The sequence below is a fragment of the Sinocyclocheilus anshuiensis genome, unplaced genomic scaffold, assembly GCF_001515605.1.
Source record: "Sinocyclocheilus anshuiensis isolate Anshui unplaced genomic scaffold, SAMN03320099.WGS_v1.1 scaffold631, whole genome shotgun sequence".
NCBI lineage: Eukaryota > Metazoa > Chordata > Actinopteri > Cypriniformes > Cyprinidae > Sinocyclocheilus > Sinocyclocheilus anshuiensis.
This window is the reverse complement of record NW_015548268.1, coordinates 304385-326058: the sequence shown is the minus strand read 5'-3', so window position 1 is coordinate 326058 and position 21674 is coordinate 304385. Positions and strand designations below refer to the sequence as shown.

At 34.5% G+C, this 21674-nt stretch overlaps 2 protein-coding genes across 4 annotated transcripts in view; both read right to left on the bottom strand.

Annotated features, from left to right (window-relative positions):
- LOC107655675 (integrin beta-1-like) overlaps nucleotides 1-1636 on the bottom strand; it is an 11674-nt gene extending 10038 nt beyond the window's left edge. The window contains exon 1 of the mRNA XM_016443245.1: nucleotides 1593-1636. Coding sequence (XP_016298731.1) covers nucleotides 1593-1636 — 44 coding nt within the window. The remainder of the gene's footprint in view (nucleotides 1-1592) is intronic.
- Nucleotides 1637-1821: 185 nt separating this feature from the next.
- Nucleotides 1822-21674, bottom strand: part of LOC107655695 (integrin beta-1-like) — a 24653-nt gene continuing 4800 nt past the window's right edge. The window contains exons 2-12 of one of the 3 annotated variants that reach the window (XM_016443270.1): nucleotides 21101-21175; nucleotides 9945-10011; nucleotides 9556-9641; nucleotides 7928-8144; nucleotides 7641-7811; nucleotides 5621-5859; nucleotides 3860-4015; nucleotides 3673-3768; nucleotides 2364-2453; nucleotides 2150-2290; nucleotides 1822-2051 (exon numbers count right to left, since the gene is read on the bottom strand). In XM_016443270.1, coding sequence (XP_016298756.1) covers nucleotides 1845-2051; nucleotides 2150-2290; nucleotides 2364-2453; nucleotides 3673-3768; nucleotides 3860-4015; nucleotides 5621-5859; nucleotides 7641-7811; nucleotides 7928-8144; nucleotides 9556-9641; nucleotides 9945-10011 — 1470 coding nt within the window. In that variant the 5' untranslated portion in view covers nucleotides 21101-21175 and the 3' untranslated portion in view covers nucleotides 1822-1844. The remainder of the gene's footprint in view (nucleotides 2052-2149; nucleotides 2291-2363; nucleotides 2454-3672; nucleotides 3769-3859; nucleotides 4016-5620; nucleotides 5860-7640; nucleotides 7812-7927; nucleotides 8145-9555; nucleotides 9642-9944; nucleotides 10012-21100; nucleotides 21176-21674) is intronic. The other 2 variants (XM_016443269.1, XM_016443271.1) reach the window with 2 other exon arrangements.

Sequence of the window (21674 nt, the reverse complement as noted above, 5' to 3'; positions counted from 1 at the left end):
AAAAATACAGTAAAAGCAGTAATATTGTGAAATATTATTACAATTTAAAATAGCTGTTTTCTATGTGAATGTATTATAAAATGTAATTTATTGCTGTGATTCCTGTGATGAAAAGTATCAATTTCCTTTTCTTTCTTTCTTTCTTTCTACTAAAATATTGGGCAGCACAACTGTTTTCAACATTGATAATAATCAGAAATGTTTCTTGAGCAGCAGATCAGCATATTAGAATGATTTCTGAAGATCATGTGACACTGAAGACTGGAGTAATGATGCTGAAAATACAGCTTTGATCACAGAAATACATTACAGTTTAACACATATTCACATGGAAAGCAGTTAAATTAAATTGTAAAATTATTTCACAATATTACAGTTTTTACTGTATTTTTGATCAAATAAATGAAGCCTTGGTGAGCAGAAGAGACTTCTTTCAACAACATTAAACAAAAGAAAAAAAGTTATTATTCCTAAATTTTGACTAGTAGTGTATATTAATATATTTTTTCATTTGAAAAAATCTTAATTATTCCAAACTTTTGACAAGTATCCAAAGCAACTTACAGTGCATTCAGGCTATACATTTCTTTTTACACATGACCTTTGTCATGTGTAACGCAATGCTCTACCACTGAGCCACAGGAACCACATTTAGCATATATTAAAAAAAAAAACAAAACTATTGACATTATATTGTCTTTAATGTATGCTGATTTAGATAAATCATTGCATTCTAGATTTTTTTTTACTGTAATACAGTGAATTTTGGTATAATGGTATTGTATATGATTTTGATGTTGATATAAAAAATGCATATATTTTATACATTTAGTTAAATTGCATCTAGTTAATCGCTACATTAAATTTGGCTGAGAAAGATCCTACCCACGAAAGATCATTTAAAGCCATTATTGTGTTAGAAAAGCATGACATAGATACCAAAAGTAGCGTTAGAAAGACATTTTCTTTTCTTTTTTCATTTTTGTGTGAAATATCCATTTAATAATAAAAAAAATAATTCATTCATTCATTCAAATGGCTGATTCATTCATACAGGAATGAAGTAAATGGCTCTCGTTATGAAAGGGCCATTGAATCGATGGTTCACCCGATTCGTTCAAAACACAGGTTCATTCAGACATTGCGTGTTGCTCAGAAACGCACAATAGTTCTGCTGTGGCTTTATAGTTAATATTTGCGTTGGCAAAACTGAGCAAAAACAGTCAATATTGTGCCTAAAATAACACAATATTAAGTTCTCATTTATTATACTGTTGTATAAAATCACATTGGCACTCGTGCTGGTATTGCTTAACTATATCATATGATATAAATATTAGACAAAAACTCATACGGGGCATCAAAGGACTGCGAATCAAAGTATTGCTCTCGCGGTCCCTTGATGTCAAACACTGATTGATCTGCGCAGCGCTGCTTCAAGTTGAACACACCTTATTGAGATGTAAGATGACATATGTAAGGGGCAGGGCAGGTGCGTTAACTGCATTAATTTTAACACGTTATTTAGCAATTAAACAAAGACATGCATTTATATAAGCAAACACAGGACTGTTATGTGAGGACAGTCTCACCTGCAGGCTCCACACTCAACCGTGCCGTTGCCGTTATGACACATGTCACTGTTCTTGATGCCGTGTTTGTGACATTCGACATGAGTGTGAATAATTATTGACAGAATTTTAATTTTTGGGTGAACTATCCCTTTAAGCTGAGTATTTGCAACTTGCTTCACCTTCCAGGAAAACTCATAAAATGTAATTTAGCAATGAAACACAGTCATTTGTTTTTCTGAGCAAACGCAGGACTGTTATGTGAGGAGAGTCTCACCTGCAGGCTCCACACTCAAACGTGCCGTTGCCGTTATGACACATGTCACTGTTCTTGATGCCGTGTTTGTGACATTCACACTCGCAGATGAAGTTGAGCAAGATCTCCACCTCCTCAGTGAAGCCCAGGGGCTTGATCTTAATGCTTTCAGGTTTGCCTTGTTTGGGGCAGCCTTGAGCCGTGATATTAATGTTAAATGATACCTGGGAATGCATTGGAAATAGAAAACAACAGGCTAGCGGTTTCTGCTGTGGATGACGCGACGGATGATGCATATTGCTTTGTGTTGATTTGGCCTCACCTCGTCTCCGATGGAGATGTTAGAGCACTTTCTTCCGTTCTCTCCCTCATTCACCACTCCGTTCTTACAGCGCGACTGATAGGTGATGGTCACTCCTTCAGGAAGCTTACTGTTCTCAAGGATCACCTCTGAGGAAAGAGACTGAGAAAAAACAGAAATCAGCCCAGTTCCTTTAAAGACGGCAGATATTTGTAAAGAAACTTCATCGGCTCACATTGTAGGCATCAATAATAAGATTGATAACATTGCTGGAGTTTGCTGAAAGTGTCCCGACTGCAGACTTTGGGATCAGGTTTTTAAGTTCCTGTGGAAAGAGAGAAAAAAACATATGATTCATGGATCTTCAGCACAGGGACGCAGGGTGTTTGTTTTACAACAGTCCTGTTAAACTGCAGGCAGGAACTCTAAATTATGACCTTGGCGTTCGGATCATTCCAAACTGGGAAACTATCTTGGGCTTGTGGCTTTCCAAATAGAGAGAAGCTGGATTCAAACTGTGCAGATGCCTGAGAGTTTTAGTCTCGCAGTGGTGAAATATTTGATATGGAATTTTTATATTACAGTTCATCCATTTGTAACACACAGTCTCCAGCTATGGCTCTTTCAATGCAAGTCTATGGGATTTTGTTGCCTGTTTTATCACTCAGCAGGTGAATTTTATAAGTCTGATCACTTAGAAAAGTAATAGCATATCTCGCCTCAACAGGCCACATCCCATACAGCAAAAAAAAAAAAAATGTTTTAAATATATGCTAAATATACACACAGTGAAGCTCAATTAAATATATTTTTGAAACTGAAACCTTCATATACCAAAATATATTTTAAAATGTATTTCAGGTGCAAGAAAATACATTTCCAGTTTTACAGAAGCCTACATTTAGGCAAAATGCAAATATGGATGGAATAGCCTACTAGAGGTCAAAATTGATTTATAATGATTTAACAATGTTTCATTTTTAAATGTTGTAATATTGTATTTTTGGAACATTGCAAAGTCTGTTCCTTGTTGAATTTTATTTAAATGTGTTATATGTTCACGCGCGTTACAGACATCATATCAAGTTTTTCATCAAATGTGGCCATATATACTCATATATATATATATATATACATATAATATATTGGCAGAAAATATATCTACATAAATATATTATGAAACATATTTTAGCAAACGTAGATTGTTTTGTATATTCTGAAATATATTTAAAAATATATTTTTTGCCATATGGGATGAATTGAGGAATCATTCATGCAGCAACAACATGTTATGTGCTTACATTTAATACTTAGCGTTTGTGATTTGTTTAAATCCAGCAAGCACTATAAAGTTTCCTAAGTTTTAACTAGTGTGGAAAAAGACTACAGGCCAGGTGGAAACTTTTACAAATCAAAAGTTGGCTTCAATCCGGTCAAGTACAAGAAAGATAAAAAATTCTCACAGGGAAAGATACTACCGGCTCCAGACAGAGAAAAATATAAGTGTTCCTGCTCAGGCACACGGTAATCATCTGCGGACCTACTTTGTAAACAGGCTGAAACTCCTCTGTAACTGCAAAGATGGTCTGAATGTTGTTTTCACTCAGTTTCTGAACCAGGTGGGCGATGGACGGGTAATCCTAGTCAGGAAAGGAAATGAAAAGCTCTGTTGAATCTGTCAAACATCCAATAGTCTGCTCTGAAAATCACCTGGAGATGTCTTATACGCACGTAATAATGGCTCATGGTGTACATGCTGTTTTCTAAGTGGCATTTCCCATCATTGGGAAGCACGATTCCACCTAGTTTGCCATCGCCGGCAAAATGGAAACCTGCGTCTGTGGAGAACACCAACAAACGAGTGACGTTTCTCCAGCCGATGTGATCCTGAGAGAGAAGAGAAAAAAACAACAGGAAGAGACAAAGAGTGAGCTGAAAGTACAAAAACAGATTGAGGACACAAATGGCCATATTACTGTAGCATTTCCATTTTTCCACTTAAAAATCAAGTCTGAAAAAAACAAAAACAAAATAAGAGCTTGGGTCTTTCAGGATTTTCGGCCCCTTTTGGAAAACATAAAATGTAGAAAATCAAATGCAGTTTTTAAAATATCTTTGTATAATTATGACAGAGAGATGTAAAACATTTGAAAAATTAATTTGGCCAAGCTCAGGCACATAAATATGGAAGCACGTTTCCACCACGGGATAAAAAAATAAACAAGTTAACTGCGAGTTTACATCTTAAAATTCTGACTTTTTCTCAGAATTGTGACTTTATTTCTCGCAATTGGGAGTTTATATCTCAAAATTTTTATATTTTTTTCTGTTTTGTGAGATATAAATGCACAATTGCAAGTTTTTAAGTCGAAATTGCGAGATGCCGAGTTGCAGTTCTAAGAAAATAAGTCAGAATTGCGAGATGTTAACTCAGAACTGTGTTTATAAATCAAAATTTTGAGATATAAACTCAAAATTCAGAGAACAAAGCCAGAATTGTGAGATGTTAGCTCGCAATTACAAGTGTCTAAGTTTCAACTGCGAGATATAAACTCACAATTCTGAGAAGAAAAGTCCAAATTGTGAGAAATAAACTAGCAATCGCAAGAAAGTACGAATTGTGAGATAAAAAGCCATTACTGAAATTACTTTTTTTTTTTTCATGGTGGAAACAAGCTTCCATAAATGTAAGCATTTGTAAAACAAAATCTTTGAAATTGAAGACCAAAAATGTCCACCCTGTTAATTATATATATATAGGCCTAATTTTTTTTGTTTTAATTTTGTTTTATAAAATACTTTTTTCCCCCCTGACATTAAGAAAATATCGTAAAAAAAATGCTTGGACAAAATAATAACAGAGTGGATTACTTTGGCCTGAACTTGATTTTTGATAGAAAATAATAAGTAAAATATTACTTAAGAAGGTTAAATACTCTGCATGATTTAAAAATCATGTTGTTCAGCATTTTATGGCAAGAGGCACCACATTTGTGACCCTGGAGCACAAAAGCAGTCTTAAGTCGCTGGGGTATATTTGTAGCAATAGCCAACAATACATTGTATGGGTCAATATTATACATTTTTCTTTTATGCCAAAAATCATTAGGATATTAAGTAAAGATCATGTTCCATGAAGATATTTTGTAAATTTCCTACCGTAAATATATCAAAACTTAATTTTTGATTAGTAATATGCATTGCTAAGAACTTCATTTGAACAACTTTAAAGATGATTTTCTCAATATTTTGATTTTTTTGTACCCTCAGATTCCAGATTTTCAAATAGTTGTATCTCGGCCAAATATTGTCCTATCCTAACAAACCACACATCAATGGAAAGCTGATTTATTCAGCTTTATGATGTATAAATCTCAATTTCGAAAAATGTACCCTTATGACTGGTTTTGTGCTCCAGGGTCACATTTCAGGAATGACCCGCACATATTCTCAGTGCACAGTCAATAATCAGTAATGTTGTTTTTCACTCACTCCACAGACTGCCACTTGCATGATGGCATCAAACCCCCCCTCAGGTGAGTCCAGGTTGCCAGATATCTGCTGTTGTCCCACCAGACTGTTGAACTGCTGCCCGTTGCTGGTGAGTTTCAGCACGTTCTTGTAGCTGAAGGGGCTGGTGCAGTTTTGGTCCCCTGTGCAGGGGTTCAGGAGCTTGGCTGGAGTCGTGCTGATATACGGCATCACCGTCTTCTCCACAAAAGAGCCAAAACCTATCCGAAGGTAAGCAAAGCATCATCTTAGCTTTAAGTGCATGCCTGCTCGTGTCTCTAATGGATTTGGCAGTGTGAGGAAAGTTTTGATTAGGTCTTATTTTATCATTTAATTACAGGTTATAAAAGTAATATTCTAAGTCAGGGTTTTCCAAACAGGTTTCATGACAATTTGTTAAAATTAGTCAAAGTAGACTTACATATGTGTTAATTTACGTTGTGTTTTCACAAGTTTTCATTTTATCAGAAATGAGAAGCATTTAGAAATAGTTGTCTAACTAACTAAACACAGACTTAAAGGTCTCCCTGCAGTTTTCCGCCAAAATAAAAGCTTTTAGAATTGTAACATGTTGTGTAAAATAAAACTATTATAATTATCAAATATTATTGTTTTATTTTTGTATTATTACAATAACATATTTCCTACTTAATTTTGTTTATAATTAGAGTTAAGATAATAATAATAATAATAATAATAATTCAAAAACAATTGTATTATCATATTGAAGTTCAAATCATAATATATGCAAAAATAATCATGATATATTTTATTACCAAATCTAACTGCCCTATAATGTAAATAAATAATTTTAAAATAAAACACTTGTTTTCCTGCATGTCATTTGATCATTAACCAACATCAGAGAACCGTAAACATGAGAATGCATTGTTAAATTATTAAAATATTAAGATAAAAGCTTGGTGCTTCAAGAAAATACTAATACTTTTAATATACATATATATATATATATATATATATATATACACATATATATATATAGAACTTGGAAACTTCCAGTTTTATATATTGTTACTTTTGATAAGAAACAAAGTCTCATCTTTCAAATTATGTCCTTTTTTCAGGAAATTCAAACAATGAATGCCGTTTTGGCGCTCTTTGATGTTGCGCGACCGATCGTTGTATAAACGCCTCTCAGTTCAAGCGGCAGCGCGATCATCTCTTCCTCTTTACTACTAGTTTTAACGCGAAATAAACATGAATGAACATCTCACGCCTCATGTAATCGTTCAATCAGTGTTTCACCCGCGGAAAGATGCCAATAAAACAGGTTGTAAATAAAACGTCACGTTGCATTTCATTTAGAAATGTTATAATTTAGAGGTTAGTTTAAAAACTGCATTATGTGCAATTTACATGTTTGCATACATTTTTTTTTAAGTTGAGTGTTGCTTGTTCTATTTCAAAAAAATAAATAGTAATTCAATTTAAGTTTGGGCTCTGTTGTTAACTGTAACCTTATAGTAGGCCTAATGTAAAAGGGCTCACTATAGTTTAAAGCATAAGCCGAGGTAGATTTTTATCCCTAAAAAAATGTAATTATAACTGAATTTATTTAAAGAAAGAGCAATTCATTCAGTAAACCAGTTTAATGAAAAAAAATACTAATATATGTTTAGTTTTCCCCCCTGCTGTACCGAAACTGTACCGAACTGAACCGAACCGTCGTATATATATATATATATATATATATATATAGAGAAAGACATTTTTATGGAAAGCTGTATTGAAAATCAACATGCAGTTTGACACATGATATTTGTAATTTGAGATGCATATATTCAAAAGTAAATCCTTTTAACACATTACCATTCATACATTTGATATAAAATGTATCCTTGACAGATATGATAAACTTATTAAACATATATGCTTCACATATATTACAATGCTATTACATGTTTAAAACAAGTATGTAACGGGGACAATGTTTCAAGCAAAACTACAGGAGGGTTTTGTTTTGATTTGATAAGACTCTCACCTATTCTGAAATCTGAGGTGATCTTGGACATTTCCTTCATCAGACTAGTCCCTAGGTTCTTGACGTTCTCCAAGTCATCCTTCATGGAGTAGGACAGGTCCATCAGGTAGTACAGGTCTATGGGATAGTCCTCTGCCCTCTTGAACCTCAGTTTGATATTCTGAGGTTCCCCTACAGGAATAATTCATTCACAAAAACAAAACAAAACAAAAAAAACATTAATATTCCTTTAGTTACTTGCACAGATCAATAAAAACCAACAAGGATTTCAGATTGTGAGTTGGCACCGGATCTGAGGTTGAGGCTGAGTTTCTGAGGCTGGATCTGTGTAATGTCCTCGGGTCGGAGTTTCTCTGCTCCTTTCTTGCGGTTGGTCACTGCTTTGTTCTTGAGGATCCTTTGGCTCCCGTGAGGGTTCTCGATCTTGTCGCAGCCTCTCTTCCTGAGCGACTCCAGCTCATCACAGCGCGCTGACGTCGGCTCGCCCTGCTTCAGAAACTCCTGATGGGGAGTAAATATAAGAGCTTATGTGAATTAAGCATGTCAGATTCTTTGAAGATGTCGATGAAGCAGTGAATCCATCGTAAAAAGGATTATAAAAATTCTAATAATTTACAACCTTATCTTTAAGTTGTATTTCTTTAAAATTATGAATTGATTGCTACTATTGTCATGTTTCTTGTTTCCCTCAACGTCTGTTTGTGGTGTTTCACATTGGTTTCTTTTTTCATGAGTATTATTACTGCAATATTGTGAAATATTATTACAATTTAAGATAACTGTTTTCTATGTGAATATCTGTTAAACTGTAATGTATTTCTGTGATTCGCAGCTGTATTTTCAGCATCATTACTCCAGTCTTCAGTGTCACATGATCTTCAGAAATCATTCTAATATGCTGATTTGCTGCTCAACAAACATTTCTGATTATTATCAATGTTGAAAACAGTTGCTAAAAATGTTGGTGGAAACTGTGATACATTTTATTTTTCAGGATTCTTTGATGAATATAAAGTTCAAAAGAACAGCAGAAATATTTTTTTATATTTAATTAAAAATGGCTTCACTCATTTTTAATGTGTCCTTGCTGAATAAAATGTTTAATTTCGTAAACTGGTGTACATATCTCACACATACTAAGCACATACTATAAAATTAAAAACCATGCACTGTCAGAAAAAATATGCAGATGTTAAAGGTACAATTTTTGCATGGTTACACATTGAGAGTGTATAATAAAAAGAAACCTTTAGTAAAGAAAATCATCTTACAGTTAATTAATCTAAAGAAATAACTGTTGTGTTATGACACTTGATATTTAAAATTCAGTAATGAAATGTGTAGTGTAACTGTAAAATGTATTTTATTTATTTACAGTGTACTAACATAGTTAATAAGACAATATTAATGATATCATCATCACTGTACCTGCAGTACTAGTTTGCAGGGTTATTCTAATGAACTAAAATTAAATTAAAACCATAAAAAACATTTCCGTTACTTGAAATAAACGCTATCTGAAATAAAATAAAATACAAAAAACTTTACTGATGTTTGAAATTCCTTATAAGGTCTCCTAGAAGGAATCTCAAGCATCACCAAGATGTTTCCATGCAGAAAAGAATGAGATTTCCGAGCATGAATGGAATGACAACATCCATCCGTCATTACTGTTCCTGGCAAATCTGCCAAACCTATTAACATCTAGAGTCATTTTCTTCTGCATTATGCCTGTTTGGTCCAATTGTTTATTGAACTGTTGTATAAAAGCGATATCAGACTGGTAATCATGCTCTTGGTCTATCAGTACAGCTCTGATTAGTCAGCATGAATGTGAGTGTGATTCAGCATAAATATACTGGGTAGGTAAATGTGTTAAAGAACAGAATGACCATGGCATCTGAACACTACTCACTGTATCAGTGCACCATCCACATTTAGCCCCCACTTGTATGCACTCGCCACAGGATAAAGCGTTGGCTTTGATGCACTCGTTGCCCTCTGCAGAACAGGAGAGACGGAGAGCATTTCACATCTACAGCTTCGATTCATTTACATCACTCCGGCTCGCTGTAATTAGAGCCAAGATGACTACTCTATGTTTTCCATGATGGATAATGCTCCGACCGCGCTGGGTGGAGCGCGTTCTGAGTAATGACATCAGTATTTAACGCTCGCTCTGGAGAGAGAATGATTAGTTATCCTCATAGAAACCCAGCGCTTATTAATTCTGATGGAGTCGGACAGAGTTACAGTGCACTGGACAGAAATACAGTGAATTAGAAACTACGGAGTTCACATTACCTTGCTGTGCGCTGCTGCAACAAATGATCCCGAATAATGTTGACATGAAAAGTAGCTTCAGGTCCATCTACAACAAAAAGACAAAGTATAAGCAGTGCATTCAGTTTCACAACAATCACTATAATACACATGTATTCAGAAAAACTACGGTGAATGTGGAATTTTTATAATATATAAATATATGGTTATAATATCTGATTTAATACAACCTGAAATCATTGGACTATCTATCTAACTATGCTCTTGGAAAACACAAATCACGTAGTGTCTGTGTTTTCTACTTTCGGTTTAGTATTTATTCATTCCTGTAGTTATTCATTTATTAATCGATCAGTCCCACTTGTTCCTTATTTTCCCCCTCATTTGTCCTGTGTATTTATACTGCTAGTTTGGTTCAGTTCTTTGTCTGTTCTCGTCACAGTACATTTACCACTTGCAACTCTCCTTTTCTTCGCAACCTCACTAGCTGTGTTTCCATCCAAAGTTGTGAATTTAACTTATGCGCAAAATTGGAACATGGCATAACACTTTTGCAAATAAAGCACTGTTTCCATCCAGCAAGACGAAGAGAACAAAACCCTGATAAACTAGCGCCAAATATCACTAAGAAAAAGGTCATTTGCTGCAGTAGAAGCCACTGTGGGTCTTTTTTCATATAAAATAAATGACTTGCGCCTCAGAGCTCGCAGACGAAACGCAATAAATGCGGTCATGTTTTATCTTGCTTTCGGAGGAGGATGTCTGCTGTTTGGGAGCGCAGTTGTGTTCAGTTCTGGGAGGTAATAGCAAACCACTTTGACTATACAGACTTTGGCTCATGCATTAATGTCTGCTGGTTAGTCCAGCTATGCCATCAAGTCACATGACTTTTTAAATGTGGAATTTATTCCGTAAATGTGTTTCCATCTAGTTTGTGTGCATAGTTTCTCATCGGATCAACTCAGTTTTTTATATGCATTTTTTTTTTATTTATGCACATCTTGGTGTTTCCATTCAGCTTTTTTAATGCCATTTTCCAAAATGCGCATAACAAGTGGTTTTACGGCTCATATTTTCAGAGTGATGACCTTGAGTTCACTGGCGGTCGTAAACCTTCATCACCCAACAGGGCTCATCTATTCTCAGCTCCTGCAAGAGGAACCGCTGGGCTAATTTAAATGCCGCCTCTCAGATGCCATTCCTGGGCAAGAGTAACCATCATTGACCGCTCAGACCGTTTCCTAGTGGCTCTTTCCCCTGCCAGAAATAGCGCCGACTCCTTATGGCAAAGGGTCAAACAATATCTTTAAAAACTCAATACAACAGAATACTAGAGGAGTACACTGTAAAAAACAAATTAGAAAATTCCAATACATTGTACTGTGTACTCATAGAAAAGCTGAAGAGTAACTGTTTTAGTACTTTAGATTTATTTTATTTTATTTTTCGTGATGTATGTGTTTTTAACTATGTGCATTCTGTCCAAATATATTATGTCATTATTGTATTCTGTAGTCACAATACTAACAGTGACTCTTAAAGGGATTATTTTGATGTATAATGATTATGAAAAACTCGGGTTTAAAAATTCAGTTCTGTTCAATAGTCTCTGGAGTTCCTGCAAGACTGATCTCTCATTAGATTCAGAGCACTTTAGCCTGCTGAAAGCATGCATGGCTGTTGTCTGTCCTGTCAGGTAAAGCATCATTGATTAGTGTGTCCCATGAGGCCGTGTGTTGCGTCTGGTTAATAAATGATCCTCTGTTTGGCTCCACATGTCAGTGAGGGGCTCAAAAGCACTTTGGATGCAGCGACGTCTTCAGTAGAATGCAATCTACTAAAATGTATGAGCGGCTAACATTATCAAGTGCTAAAATAAGTTTCCTTGTATTGAAGCAAAAGGCTTGACAAATGATGTTTTCTTTCCTGTACTGACATATCCTAAAAAACAGGACATTAATAATTAAATAAAAACTTCCTGGAGAGGAACATACCAGCGCTTGTGTAAAAGAAGTGTACTGAGAAAAAGAAGTGTACTACAAAAAAGTGTACTAACAACTAATATAATATTAAATGAAATAAAAGGCCACTTAAGTGTAGTAGAGAGACACTTTCATGACTATGTTTAACAAACTTTAAAATGTGCACTTTAGTCATTTTAAATAAACTTTTTATTAAACTAAAAATGTTGAATTACGTACATTTTTATTTATTGTTTAAATTTTTTGTCATGCTTTATAGAAGTACACTTATTTTGATGTGCTGACTAACGTTATGCATACAAAGTACTTGATTATAACTGTAACTGTAGTGCATTATTTCATTTTACATTTTAAAATGAACATATTTTAAATGTACTAAATTACTTAATCATTACAACTGTGTAATTGCAAATATATTCTAATACATTGATAGAAATTACATTAAAGCATATTTTAGTTTACACTGAAACAAATTAAGTGTGGAAACAATTTTCACTCAAAAATGAGTAAATTTCAAAAACAAGAACAAAGAAACACAACATTATATTAAACATGAAATTTTGATGTAGAGGAACCAAAGTAGTATAATTTTTTTTCAAAATGTTACAAAAAAAGCACTCTAGAGTTCAGGCATTTGCATTTAATTTAAATTTTCCTTTTTAATTAATATGCAATGTTACATTCGATTTTGTGTCTGAAACATTACATTCAGTTTGCATTTCGCTTTTTTCCCCCACAATAAGTGCTCTTTTTAAAAGTATACTTCTTTTTCACAAGGGAAAGTGCTAATCTCTTTTAAACAAATCTTTGTGTCCTCCAGTTCAATTATTTTGTCAGGTTTTAGGACTGTTATATATAGCAAATAATAGACTGTTATACTAGCAAATAAATGTCTAACACACATTATCTTTAGCATTACAAAATTTCTCCCCAGAAAGCTTCACGAGATGTAAAATAAATTGCCAAAATACTGTATACAATAGATCAACGTACAAAACCATAGTAAAAATGCACAAACCTAGTGAAACATTAAGACATTCTGGCAACAAGCACGGTCTACAAATAGCACAGCATTATCCAAAAGCATTGACATGCACTCATAACATGATACTGGCTTGATGTAAGACATGTCTGATGTTAGTATGCTACCTCTAAATTACACAGCACGTCAATAGCTGTTCCAAAGAAATCACAAATACAACCTGACTGGAAACAAAAACACCCTTCAGCCCGTGTGGGGCGTCCAGGGTGAGACTGAAAATGCCTTTTACTTCCCTGCTGAATGTAATGCATGTGGTTTCCATTAAACTCAATGGGCAGAGATGAGATGGCTTAGAGGAATTCCTCCCTTTAAACGCTAAAGCGAGACACTGTGGGAACTGCGGCGGCCCAGATTAAATCACAAGTAACTTGGTAACACGTCTGAAAGTTGTTAGGCTGTGAGTCTAACTCTTGGGTAATTCAGTCAGGGTTCCTCTCAGCGTGCCGTTTATACACACAGTGTGCAGACAGCATGTCGGGCAGAGCGACCAGATTAGACCACGTGTCATTGAGTGTTTAGCTCTGTGAGGTCACACCGAAACTCTTCAGGCCTATTAAATAGTTGCTTATTAGAATGCCTATTATTAATATGTTGGCTGTTTATAAGTAAAAGCACATATTCTGCACGACCATATTCTACATCCCTAATCCTACCCAATACCTAAACTTAACAACTACCTTACTAACTATTAATAAGCAGTAATTAGGAGTTTATTGAGGCAAAAGTTGTAGTTAATGGTTTGTTAATAGCGAAAATTGGACCTTAAAATAAAGTGTGACCAAGTTTTGCTTTTAGGTTGAAAACGGTGTCATGTAAACATTTCCTAAATGACAAACAACAACAAAAAAATCTAGTACATTTCTTACACAAACAGTGCTTTAAAAGGTTTTTCATACATCAAGAAAATATATTCTTTTCAAATCAGTTTCGATTAACAGCAGGCTCCCATTGTGACAACTAGCCCCGGTGTGTTCTTTAATAAAAAAATAAAATATGCATAAGCCTTATTCTTATTGTTATTTATTCGTTTTACTTAATGCAATGGCAAAGAGTTAAGTCAACACTTATTTTTCATTCATTCAGCCCAGGTTTTTTTTTAAATATTATTTATATACTATTTTAGTTTTTATTAATATTGTTAAGTAGCTTTTATTTTGATATTTTCAGTTTTCATTTAAATTTTAGTTAATTTTTTTTAGTAATTCTGTTATGTGCTTTTGTCATTTTTATTAGTTTATGTTCTTCTTGAATATTACTACTTAGGTTTAATTTTATTTTATTTCAGTTTTTATTGTTGATCCATTTTTCATTGTCAAAAAATTTTCAAGTTTTCAAGTTTCACGTAATCAAGTTTTTAATTGAATGCTTATATTTTATTTCAGCTTCCTTTTAATCAACAAAAATGTTTTTAACAGTTTTAGTGTTAGGTAACGATCCAGCCAAGAAAAACACATGTTTGGGTTCTAATTAAGAGTGTGAATGGAGACCGACTTGTAAAACACCATTTAGGTGTCAAACTGAAATAATGATAATAATAGCATGGCTGTGGCTCTGTTTCTGTTCAATGAGGTTTCACAGCTAGACTCAGGAATGCTGGGGGAGGCTGAACAGGGAATGATATCCCTATGCTCTGGTAAAAAGCCTGGTACAAGTGTGTGGTCACAACAAGACTCAGGAGTTGCTGAAAGTCTGTTCTTTTTGACCATAAGTCGACTTTCTACTGATCCTACTCTAATTTTCTTTGGCATATGAAGATAACACACAAGTATGTTCAAATGCAAATAATTAAAAAAAACACTCAAGAGAGACATAAAAGCAGCAAAGAGAAAAACAGGAAAGAGCGGCCGCTCTCTCCAGGACGCTGAAATCCCACCTCCAGTCCAGACCGAAACTTCAAACCCCTCAACCACTGCGTGGAAAGACCACCCTATTTCTTCTCTGCTCTCTTCCCCGTCTTTTCCATTCTGGACTGGGAAAGAGGGATCAGAACAAATGCCAACGAATGCCCCATTCAACCTCTGTCCTGAAACGAGGGCCAAACACAACCATGACATAATATCCCTTTCAAATGGGGGAGCGTGCAATGAGCTCCAGGTTTAACAATCTCTTGACTGCTCCTGTTGCTCATTTAAAGATACATTTTTTTGTCTCCTCAAGCTCTCAAAAGCTAGTTTTTCCCTTGTTAAAAAGTAAACTTTAGCATCTTAAAAAAAGAGTAGTTATTATGGAAATAATATACTTAGGAATATACTTAAGTGCGAACTGAATGTAATGTTTTCAGACCTTTAAATACATGTTAATTGCAATTAAATGAATATTTATCATAGCTTAAATGTATATTAAATGCAATTAAATGAACTTCGGAGTGCTTTTTGATCCATTTAAATACATTTTTTATGTGTAATTTTATTACTTTTATTATCCTGGAAATATGGTTATAGTGTACTACTGTATGGGTAACACTTTATTTTGCAGTGCTTTTGTTATACATTACATGTACTTACTATAGTAATAACAGTAAATATGAATAATTACATGCAGTTACCTGAACTAAACCCTAATACTAACCCTATAATAAGTATTGTTAGTTAATGGTAACACTTTATTTTAAGGTGTCCTTGTTACAGTGTAATTATACATTTAAGTACTGAGTAATATTAACTACATGTACTTACTATTATAATAGCAATTAATTATGCATAATTACATGCAAGGTACCCTACGCCAAACCCTAATCCTAACCTAACCATATAGTAAGTACATGTAGTTAATATTACTCAGTACTTAAATGTATAATTACACTGTAACAAGGACACCTTAAAATAAAGTGTAACCTAATTAATATTAGCAAGTACTTAAATGTACACAATGACTTTATTTTAAGGTATCCTTGTTACAGCGTAATTATATGATTAAGTACTGAGTAATTTTATTTAACAACGTATACTTACAGCATTAGGGCTTGGTTTAGGGTTAATTGCTTGTAATTATGAATAATTTTATATTATTACTATAGTAAGTACATGTAACATGTAACAAGGACACTGCAAAATGAAGTAATGTATTCAAATAAATTTTTAATCACATATCTGTAATTATGAAATTTTACACATTATAGTATAGTATAATATATAATCATACATGTTATAATATATTATTAAATATACTATTTTGGTAACACTTTAGAATAGGGAGCACATATTCACTATTAACTAAGAATTCTCCCTGAACAGACTCCTAATTTGCTGCTTATTAATAGTTAGTAAGGTAGTTGTTAAGTTTAGGTATGGGGTTTAAGGATTAAGGGATGCAGAATAAGACATTAATATGTGCTTTATAAGTACTAATTAACAGCCAATATTCTAGTAATATGTATGCTAATAAGCAACTAGTTAATAGTGAGAATTGGTCCTCAATATAAAGTATTACCATTACTTTAAATGTAATATTGAATAACTCTCTACAGTTAAAATGATAATCAAGTACTTTACATGAGCTTAGTATGTTAGTCAACACATTAAAATGAAAGCACAACAAAAGATTAAAACAAATTGAATAAATTTGAAATATACTTGGAAAATAAAATGTTTAATAATTAGACATGATTACAAAGTGCACTTAAGTGTGTTACGGAACACAGTCATGAAAGTGTCTCTAAGTACACTTGAATGGCTTTTTGTTTCATTAATGTTATTATCTGCATGTTTTTTTTTGTTTTTTTTTAATACTTGAACTATTAATGCAAATACAGATATTTGAGCAGCCCTACTTTTTCTGAAACATGACTGTTTCAGTTTTCTTGTGAATACAATAAAGTACATGCATGCTGTAAACCAATATTAATAGCCAAAATATAATATTTTAGGTCAAATTGATTCGGCTGACAAAAACTTTGGGAATCCCTGCTGTAAGCAATGCATTTGCAGAAACGACCTTTTGCTTGACTTTCAAACTACAAAATAGGGCTGTGCAATATATCATAATTATCGAAACATCGCAAATGTACATATCGCAATATGCATATCTCTACAGCTTGCAATATTTGGAGCCATGAACAAAAGACAAAGAGAAAATCACTCACTGCTCTTACCTAAATAACTTTTGTAGCTTAAATAAGAATCAGTGCATATTGAATTCAAAGAGTAAATACTAATAAGTGTTTTATTTTTCCTTTTTATTATTCAGTTCCTAAACATGTTAAAATGATATCGCATATCGCATTTTTCTTCAATATCGCACAGCCCTACTACAAAATCGTGAATATTGCTAAATATCAAAGAGTAACGCCGCTCTTTCTATAGATGGACCTTTAGGGGAATATCGACCATGCTAATGCTTGAGTTCAAGCCCATCCTTCACAGTCATACTGGATCAATACCACTTTCTGCTGTACTGGACATGACTTAGCCAACCACAATTCAACAACGACACAAATAGAACAAGATGTATGCAATCACCAAGCAGCAGAGAGACACCCGGATAAGAAACAAAGGGAGATCATTCATTGTGCAAGCTACTACAAAAAGCAACTCGATTTTTACATTTCCAAATATAATGTGATAATCCTTTACTCATACAAATGTAAACGCCATGATGATAGGGTGTTTTGGGCATTGCTAAAAGTGTTCCGTTTTTTTTTTAGTATGTCGGGATATGGTTCTGGGTGTTACTGGCACAAGTCAGTACGATGAGGCCTGGGTTCCTCCTTCAATGTAAATATATGAGATTTTTCTCATTCTATGATCTTGACTTAGTAAGCACCCCTAAGAATAACTAATCAGTAGCTTTGAGCTGTTTTATTGTGACTTGTGTTTCACGGGACTCGTAGCCGAACATTTCACATCGCAAGTGCAATGCTGTACCGGGTGGGCTATCGAGCAAGTTTACTACATCAGAAAAGCCAAACATATGGAACTGGTAATGAGATGCAAACTTCAAAATGTATTAGTTTACAAATCAAGCACTATGATAAAAGTGTTTTAAGGTCATAAAATAGTATTGTGCAAGGAACCACCTGAAGATAAGTCTTTATTAATCAATAAGCTGCCCTTGTAATCGTAATTTATGTGAAATGCCACGTGTGTTTATTTGATCCTTTTTGGAGTTTTGCAAAAGTGTAGGCATAGGCACGTTTTTCCAGTGAGCCTGGGTTGAATATATATGGCTAAACTCAACTAGCTTGGTTCCACCCTATAAGCCCAACCCCTTCATTTCATCTTCTCCACCCTCTGTAGTCAACCACAAACTCTAACATCCTCTTAAAAACATCCCAGGAATCCCCGAGATGTGTTTTCCCAATGACCAGAACAAAGGCTTTTACACCCTATTCCCAGCATCTCCACTAGTATCAATCAAATGCAATCCAAATTAATTGAATTGAAGGCTGTGTGAGAGTTAGCCTGCTATAAAAGCTTGCACACATATAATGCACAGACTACACTGAGCATGATATATTACTCCTCTGAGACCTGAAGCTGGCATTACAGGGTTTAGGGCCGTCGAAAACGTTACTGCTTCTGCCTGACTAGTCCCTTTTAACCGTTGTGTTGGCTTTACAGGAATCTCCCCCATCACACCGGAAACCAGCAGTTTGGCAAACAGCCAGAAACCCCTCACGGTGAAGCCCTGCCCATAAAAACACCCCCACCAGGACCTTAGTGATACATTCTAAATATACGAAGAGTGGTTAGTAATAGCATTGGACGTACGAACATGAGAAGAAATGTACAATAAAATAACAAATGAACAATTTTATGCACTGTATCTCTTTCGTAGTGAATCACCTTCAGGCTTGAACTGATCTGATTCATATTCCACCTGGTTTAACTGTGGTTGATGCATCATTCATCTATCATTTTTATTATTGAATATGAATGAATAATTCACTATAATGGAGGGGCTGACTCAGAGGACAATAACACTGCTCACTGCTGTCGCACAAGGGTAAAGCAGTTCAATGCTTTACAGTTAAACTTAGATTATGAATTAGGTATCATGTTAATTAACTGTGAACAACGATCTGTCTAGCATTTACTAATGCAGGTTGATGTTTATTGCTAAATACTATTGTTAATTTTTCAAATTCATGTTCATTCGTAATTCATAGATTATTGCATTAACTAATGTTAATCTACAGACCCTTGTTAGTGTTACAATTACAGGTGAGCAGAGCTGTCAAAGCCTCTATAGACAGGGAGGCTTATAATATAATAATAGATAATAGATCAATTCTACCACTGCATTTTAATAGACAATAAAACATACAGTATTAATGTATTGACAGCAAAACGTAAATCATGTTTATATGGAGAAATTTACAAATGTACAAATGTAATGGGTCCTTATTTAATCTAATATTTAATTCATGCAATTAATTGGTTCATATTATTGTTGTTGACTATCACTGATATTATGTATGTGTTATGACTTATTTACTAATTTTGAAATGATATCAATTCATTCTGTTCAGTGACACTTCTGGTGCAAACTCTTTCAAATGATTACATGTTAAACAAGACTACACTTTAAAACCTTAAAATGAATAAGAATTCTGTAATAATTTAACCATTACTTATGAAATATTTTATTATCCACTGCAGTTTTCTGAATGTGCTATGACTCCAAAAATGTAACAATAAAGGATCACAAACAACCTTTTATTCTTGCACTGTAATTCAAATTTTCAGAATCCACATGAAGCCATATCAAGTTTTTATTCAACGATCTTCATCTACAACCTCAGTAGCGACTGTAACCATCAAACCGTGCAATCGTCAAAAATGTGCTGCCTTAAGAAACGTTCCGGTGTCTAAACGATGCCTGAACCTATACTTATTAAAAAATAAATAAATAAAAATTCCCCCAAAAATGATGGATTGGCCATTAGCACTATAAACAGATGATGTCTGCTTCATTTATACTGGATGCCAGAGGGCAACCTGCGTACAGTAAATCCACATATCCAGTCACAGAAGTAACGAACTCATGACCCTCCAGGAAATCCCTTATATGGACAAAGGCATCTACTGCATTCACGCACTCCTCAGATGCTCTCATTTCCCGAGTTGTGCTTTTAAGTCGGAATGTGAAAACAACATGGACACTCTCGTTACTACAAAGATGTTTTGGATTTGTATTATTAGGGCTTTCCGACTTGAGTTCAAGTGCATTTTCTCAGTTGGGAAATTATTTTTCCCGTGTGGTGCCAGTCATGATGCTTCTTACGTCCGTTTCGGAGAACCAGAGGACACATATTTCAATCGATCGCTCAAGCATGGCACCGATATGAGGCACCGAAATCTGCATTCTGATTCGGTTTTATTACATACCGGTTAGTATGTGCCATATTGGTACCGGATTTCGGTACCCAACCCTAGTTATGACCAATGTTGTTATGTCATCACATGCTTTTTGGTTCTCATGTGACTTGCCATATTTCAGCTGACGTTTGTACGTGCACCTTTACAGAGTGGATCATAAGATTTTCAACAATTAACAACTTAATTTCTGCTCTGTACCTCTCGTGAGAGAGCACTTCGCATGCAACACATTGTAATTTTGGTCGACTTTGGTACTACAATTTCTAGAATAAATTATTGTGATTATTACACTACACTCTAAAAAATGCTGGGTTAAATACAACCCAGTGCTGGGTAAAATAGGGACCAACCCAACAATTGTGCTGTTTTGACCCAGCGGTTTGATTAAATGTTTAACCCAACCGCTGGGTCAAAACAACCCAATTGCTGGGTTTGTCCCTATTTTACCCAGCACTGGGTTGTATTTAACCCAGCATTTTTTAGAGTGTACACTTGTATGTCTGTCATATTTCTTTGTACTGAATATACTTTATATTGTATGTATCTATATACTGGTGAATGGTAGCAAATTATTATCACTGTACATTTTTCTGCCTATTAGGTTTTTTATATTGTTGATAAGAGTGATTATGTTCATAAGGTTAAGAGATGTACAATACTGTATATTTATACAACTGTGAAAATGTAGCTATATACATATAATTGTGATCTAAAGGTTTTGCAAATATTTTATGCTTCAACTGTTTACTTTTTAGATGATGTCAGTCCTTCCATATTTTAGGTTTCAGCATCCACCCCAGTATACATAAAAAGTACAAAGTACAAAAGCCCTACCTTGTTGGTCGGAGATTGATTTCTTTCCAATCAGTTTCAATGTGACATCAATGACTTCCAGCAACATTAACTGACCTGAAAGTAGTTCACATGAGGGCAACAGAATTAAGATTAACCTTCCTGTTTGGTGAGAATTTATCTCAGATGAGGAAGAATAATGTCTTTTGAATGGTTGGTTCTGCATTTCTACCCACAGCTGTACAACACCAGCTGTCAACTGTGCACAACTGATTCAAAATCATCTTCATTTAATACATATTAACTACAAGCACTTTTTTTTGGTAAAATTGTTTTCTTTTCTATTCCCTTCACTCAGCATGAGCAGCAACAATTGTTTTCAGCATTTTTACTCATGACAGATTAGCAAGAAGATTGGTTAAATGGACGAGAGACCAGCTACACAATCCTGCATTGACCACATGCCACTGCAGGTCAATTTCAAGCTAATTTACTGTGTGACCTCCGCTGGCTCACATGAATACTGCTTACATTGTGCACCGGCAAAGAAAGGTTCTTTCTCATTGGCTGACCGGTAAGAGCAATGAGAACCGAGATCAGACAAGAGCGGACGGCT